At 46.8% G+C, this 5,296-nt stretch overlaps 1 protein-coding gene across 2 annotated transcripts in view; it reads right to left on the minus strand.

Annotated features, from left to right (window-relative positions):
- The window catches only part of CACNB4 (calcium voltage-gated channel auxiliary subunit beta 4), a 192,131-nt gene extending 187,550 nt beyond the window's left edge, over positions 1 to 4,581 (minus strand). The window contains exons 1-2 of one of the 2 annotated variants that reach the window (XM_024209120.1): positions 4,510 to 4,581; positions 4,062 to 4,145 (exon numbers count right to left, since the gene is read on the minus strand). In XM_024209120.1, the coding sequence (XP_024064888.1) occupies positions 4,062 to 4,145; positions 4,510 to 4,581 (156 nt within the window). Of the gene's footprint in view, positions 1 to 4,061; positions 4,146 to 4,408; positions 4,460 to 4,509 lie in introns of those variants that run through there. The other variant, XM_024209121.1, reaches the window with a different exon arrangement.
- Positions 4,582 to 5,296: the final 715 nt, after the last annotated feature.

The following is a 5,296-nucleotide window of genomic DNA, read 5'->3' on the forward strand; positions in this document are numbered from 1 at the left end:
CTGCAGGGCGCTCTGGTTCTCCGCGCCGCCGCCCCTTACAGGGCGGCCGGAGCGGAACAAAAAAAAAAAAGCGGCCGTGCCGCCCTAGGATTGGGCAGAACGCCGCCTCGAACAATCTGCCGCCCCAAGCACCAGCTTACTCAGCTGCTGCCTGGAGCCGGCCCTGTCTATTGGTGATAGAGTGGTGGATTTTAAAAAAAGCCAGTAGACTGACCCTGATTTTCAAAGTTGTGTATGCAGAACTGCAGTATTTGTACAAACAAATTGGGTATTTAGTCACGCAAGAGGCAAGCTAGATTTTTGCATGTGCTAGCTGTTTGCATGTGCAAATTCCCTACAGTGAGGCCAGATAGATGCACAGTTATGAGTTGTGCATGCAATTATGACAACTAAGCATGCAAGTTAGTGCATTTTTTGTGCACCTATATATTTACATGCGCAGTTTTGAAAAATCAGGCCTTTAGCATCTAGAAGACTTTCTCCATCACGGGCCCAGTTCTGTATCCACTGCACACTCACGGTTCCTAGTAAAATCAATACATTTTGGGTGTGCAAGACATACAAGATCTAGCATCAAACTATTATCAATTATAAATAAGATCAAAATGCCAGGCCTCAAATATTTGCACGTGCCCCTTCAATAACAGATGTGTATTTCTTTAGTAGGGCATTATACAGGGTTTCCATGAGTAGAGCCTGAGACTCTCTGACTTGACTCCCGATGAGATACAGACTAGCAGCTATTCAGACATACTGTGGTTAAGAACTACACAAAGCACTGGAACATGAGAAACTGAACAAAGCACAGGGAACATTTCCACATTTGAACACAAATAAGATGTCAGATGCAATAGAACTCAATTATGACAGCTAGGTTGTTAGGGCCTGACTCACAGTTACACAAGTAGCCCCACTGGCTTCAACTGGGCAGTCATCTAAACAATCTAAACCATTGCCAACTCTCACAACCTTACTCCTGTGAGTAAGGTTTTGCAAGGTCAGCTGCGAAGGGCCCAATCCTGCACAGTGTTGAGCACCACTCGGAGAAACTGAGTGCCCTTCACTCCAGTGGGAATTCAGCGCACACTGCAACATGCAGGAACACTCAGTTACCTGACTCTGCCAACCTAAAATGACAACAAATAAAATGCAGCCTTACTTCCACAGTCGATGTTTTAACACTACTCTGGAAATCCATTACTTTAAAGGATGTAACAGAAAGAATCTAAAAGATTCTCCCTGACAAGTACAGTAAGCACCCACACCCTTTCTGTAAAACCTGCTGAACTGGCTCAATCCATGAACATAGACTAAAATTGGATTCATGTATTTTTTTTTGCAAGTATTCTAATAATTTGGCTTCAAGTCATGTTAAGTTTCATTTTCTTATCTCTCTTTTGTGCTACAGTGATGTCTCATGCTCATTTCCAATGAAAACAAGGATTGCTAACATGGAATTGCTGTCATTCTGATTTGTGCAGTTGAACAGAAAATATCACAAAGCAATTGGAAATGATTACTTCTATTGGTTATATATTTCTCTTTTCTGTGAGGCTATCATGATTCACCACTTCAGTGTCCTGTACTACAATACAGTATAGTTAAATGAAAGACGTTCTTTCCATGGCAAACATCCCGAAACTGTTCAGGGCCCAATCCTGCTTTCCCTGCCCTCCCACTGGGAGTTTAGCACATGTAATGAATGCGGGATGAGACCCCAAAACAAGAAAACTCTTTAGATATAAACAAAGAATGAACAAACCATTTAAGAGATTGGCATTTTATAATTTACTTCTTTAAAATTGTGTTTACTGAGCAGACATCACATGGGAGAGAACGCCAGAGCTTCAATTAGACCATGGATGTTAGTTTTTATTGGGGCAAGTTATATTGGCACAAGCTAGCAGCCAACAATGGAAGAGTGGAAATAGAAGGCAAAGGGTGAATATAGACAGGAGGATGTCACCTAAATTGCTCCTGTGACATCCTTGTCGTGCCAGAAGGAGGAGGATTATTGCTGGAGGATAATTAGTACCCGCAGGTCTAAAACTAAAACATCGTTGCCAACTCTCACAATTTAGTCACAAGTTGCACAATCTCTGGTGTTTTCCTTAAAGTCCCAGCTCCTGGAGTGAAGTAACTAAAAAAAAAAAAGCTGAAATTTTCAAGTAAAGTACATTTCTAGCCCTTATGGTTGCACAGAATAACTTGAAAACATGACCCAATTGTATCCCAATAGCTCAGAAACTAAAAGACACATACAAAGAACCCAACGTATAATATTAAAATCATCTTTGAGCCAAACTCACGATTTTTTTTTAGGCCTGTCTTGTAATTTTTGAACACCAGGTGTTGGCAATACTGCATAAGTTCAGATCCAAATCCAAACTTCACCCAAAGTTTTGGGGTGTTCAGATGCAGGTTTGACTCAGATAGATAGCCAGTAATTACACTTTCTATCCAATAAAATGCTACAGCCCTGACCCTGCAATCCAATCTGCGTGGGCCCTACGTGGGGCTTTGCACAGACATAAATGTACCCACTACATAGATATGAGTACAGCATTAGGGCCTAGCAATGCAAAAAAATAAGCGTTGGTGTCTACAAAATACAAGCAAGCTCCAATGCATCAAAATCCACAATTTTTTCCAAGTTAATTTTCAATTGCAATTTGCTTCAAAATAAAGTTGCAAGGAAATCCAGACAAAAGTATCTGGGGCTGCTTTAAAAATGTCTCCAATGATTTATTGAGCTTAGTTTATACTGAAGTGGCTCATAGCCTAAAGAAAAAGTCTGTTTCTTATGAGAACAAGAGGGCAAATAACCTTTTGATGTTAATTTCAAATCCTGCTGCTGTAATGTTCAGTGTTTATGGAACAAAAATCAGTAAAACACACAATTATTTTCTCACAAATTATTTTTGGATCATTTAAGAGAAAATTACATTAAATTATGTCTAATATGTGCTGAACATGCCAGTGTCACTATATATATAAAATAATAAACACTATCATTTATTTTCATTCACAAAATAAGTAGGAAAAAATAACAAACGTGTCATAGCTAAAAAACAAACAAAACAAACCTCTGTGTATATTGTATGGAGACCCTAATATTTCAGGTGCTTCAGCTTGGAAGTGCTAAAGTTCCCTAAATACACTTAAGCTAGCAAGTAGGGTCTTAGAAAACAGCAGAATTCTTCAATACACATAGGAGAGAGAGGGGAGGAAATTTGCCTTCAGGCAAGTCTAAATAAAAGGACTCTGCAGTCAGCATTTGATAGAAGGGGCTGGATGTGACCCAGGTTAGCTCAGGGCATCTAGTAGCCCATCTTCCTGCTTTTTGGCTGAGACGGACTCTAACTGACAGCATCTCAAAGCCGAGCGGTTTGTCAGGCAGCATTTTCGAGAAATAAATACTCAACAATTGGGAAGAGTTAAATCAGAAATGTTACCAATTCTTGTGCACTTACTAGTTTAACCAAGGCGAATCCAAGTCAATGGGAGCCATTCCCTTTTCATTTCCACTCTCACTCCCTTTACCTTGTCCCAAATCTTTGGGGAAACAGGGAGCTGCAACCGCCCTTATCGAAAAGCCCCTCTCACCCAAATCTCAGTTATGTTTCTGGCCCGAAAACTTACTTCATTCCTCTTTACCCAAACTCTTGTTTACCCAAAGGTTTCGAACTACACCTGAGATCTTTTGGATCGCCCAGGATTCTGCTGTGTAAATCTATTTCCCTGGGGGCCTGTCTTATAGCAAAACGAATACAGACTAAATGACTAAAACCAAAGCAAGTTAAAGCCGGAGCGAAGACCTGGTTTGCAGAGGGGGAAAACGCGACAAGGCTTTTAAGAGCTAGACACTACGGGGTGAAATATCCCAGTACGGCCGGAGCGCTGGGTGCAGCAGGAATCCCTGCGACAGGCATTTCCCCAAAGAAACTCGATTCTCACCCAACAGACTATGAGCCAGCCCGCACGTTGACAGCGCAGCGGCTAGCCGGGCTGTGCGGCCACCGCCTCCTCCCCGCGCCGCTTTCCCCGGGCCCGCACTGTACCTGCCGGAGGATGAAGCTGGTGGACGTTGTGCTGCCGTCGGATCGTTTCAACCGGCTCCGCCGGGTCGCCGTCCCGCGGGCCACCTGCGCTCGCCGAGGGAAGAAAGACAGGTCGGGTCACAAGAGCGGGCGGCGGGGACCCCGCTTCGCCGGGGCAGCGACCGGTCCAGCCTGGCCAGCGCCGGGAGGGGAGCCGGCCACGCTGCCCAGATACACGAAGGGCCGGTGGCTCAGCCCGGAGCTCTGGTAACGGGTCACCCCTAACCCAAGCCCGCTGGCCCTGCCCTCGCCCGCCCCAGCCCCTCCGGGGATTGCGGGAGCGAGCGAGGCTCCAGCCCAGCACCCACCGCAGCCATTGCAGCCCGGCGCCGAGGCGATGCTCTCCAGCCGCCGGAGCCCCGAGCTGGGAAGGCGGAGAGCGGAGCAGGGGCGGAGGGAGGGGAGGCACCTGGAAGATGGGTGTGTGCAGCCCGTCCGCCAGCCCGTTCTTGCCGTAGGAGGAGGGCGGGTGCTTGGACATGGCTAGCGCAGCATAGCCTCTGCCCCGGCTCCAGGCGCGCTGAGCGGGCTGCCAGCCAGCGGGGCGAGCGCTGCCTTCGCCTCCCCCTGCCCACTTCAGTCAGGGCTGCCTGGCTGCGCCCGCGCCCGGCAGCCTGCCCTGTGCGGCGTGTGCGGCGAGCGCTTCCATCCCCGCGCCTTAAAGCGACAGTGCCTCTTTCCCGGTGGAAAAAGGGGGGAATAGAAGAAGCCAGTGAGTTCTTTTTTGGGGGGGGGGGGGGGGAGAGCGAGGACAGGGAAGTTTTCCCTACCCTTCCCCCTCCAAAACTGGGTGTCCACTCTCCAGCTGTAAATATCCAGTAACTTCCCAATCCCCTTCCCCCATTTTCCTGTAGTAGCACCATCATTTTTTTTTTAAATGGAGATATACCTATCTCATAGAACTGGAAGGGACCTTGAAAGGTCATCAAGTCCAGTCGCCTACCTTCATAGCAAGTACTGTCCCTGACAGATGTTTGCCCCAGATCCCTAGATGGCCCCCCCTCAAGGATTGAACTCACAACCCTGGGTTTAGCAGGCCAATGCTCAAACCACTGAGCTATCCCTCCCCCCAGCTTACCATGACCTCTATGTGTGGCACACACCCATGCTCCCCAAAAGCGCAAACACTATAAACTAGGTTCATCCACCTCCCTGCTCTGGGAAATGTATTTTCTTCTAGCTCCTCCTCTAGATGA

Source organism: Terrapene carolina, unplaced genomic scaffold (genome assembly GCF_002925995.2).
Source record: "Terrapene carolina triunguis isolate 2854851 unplaced genomic scaffold, T_m_triunguis-2.0 Scaffold62, whole genome shotgun sequence".
In the NCBI taxonomy this organism is placed as follows: domain Eukaryota; kingdom Metazoa; phylum Chordata; order Testudines; family Emydidae; genus Terrapene; species Terrapene triunguis.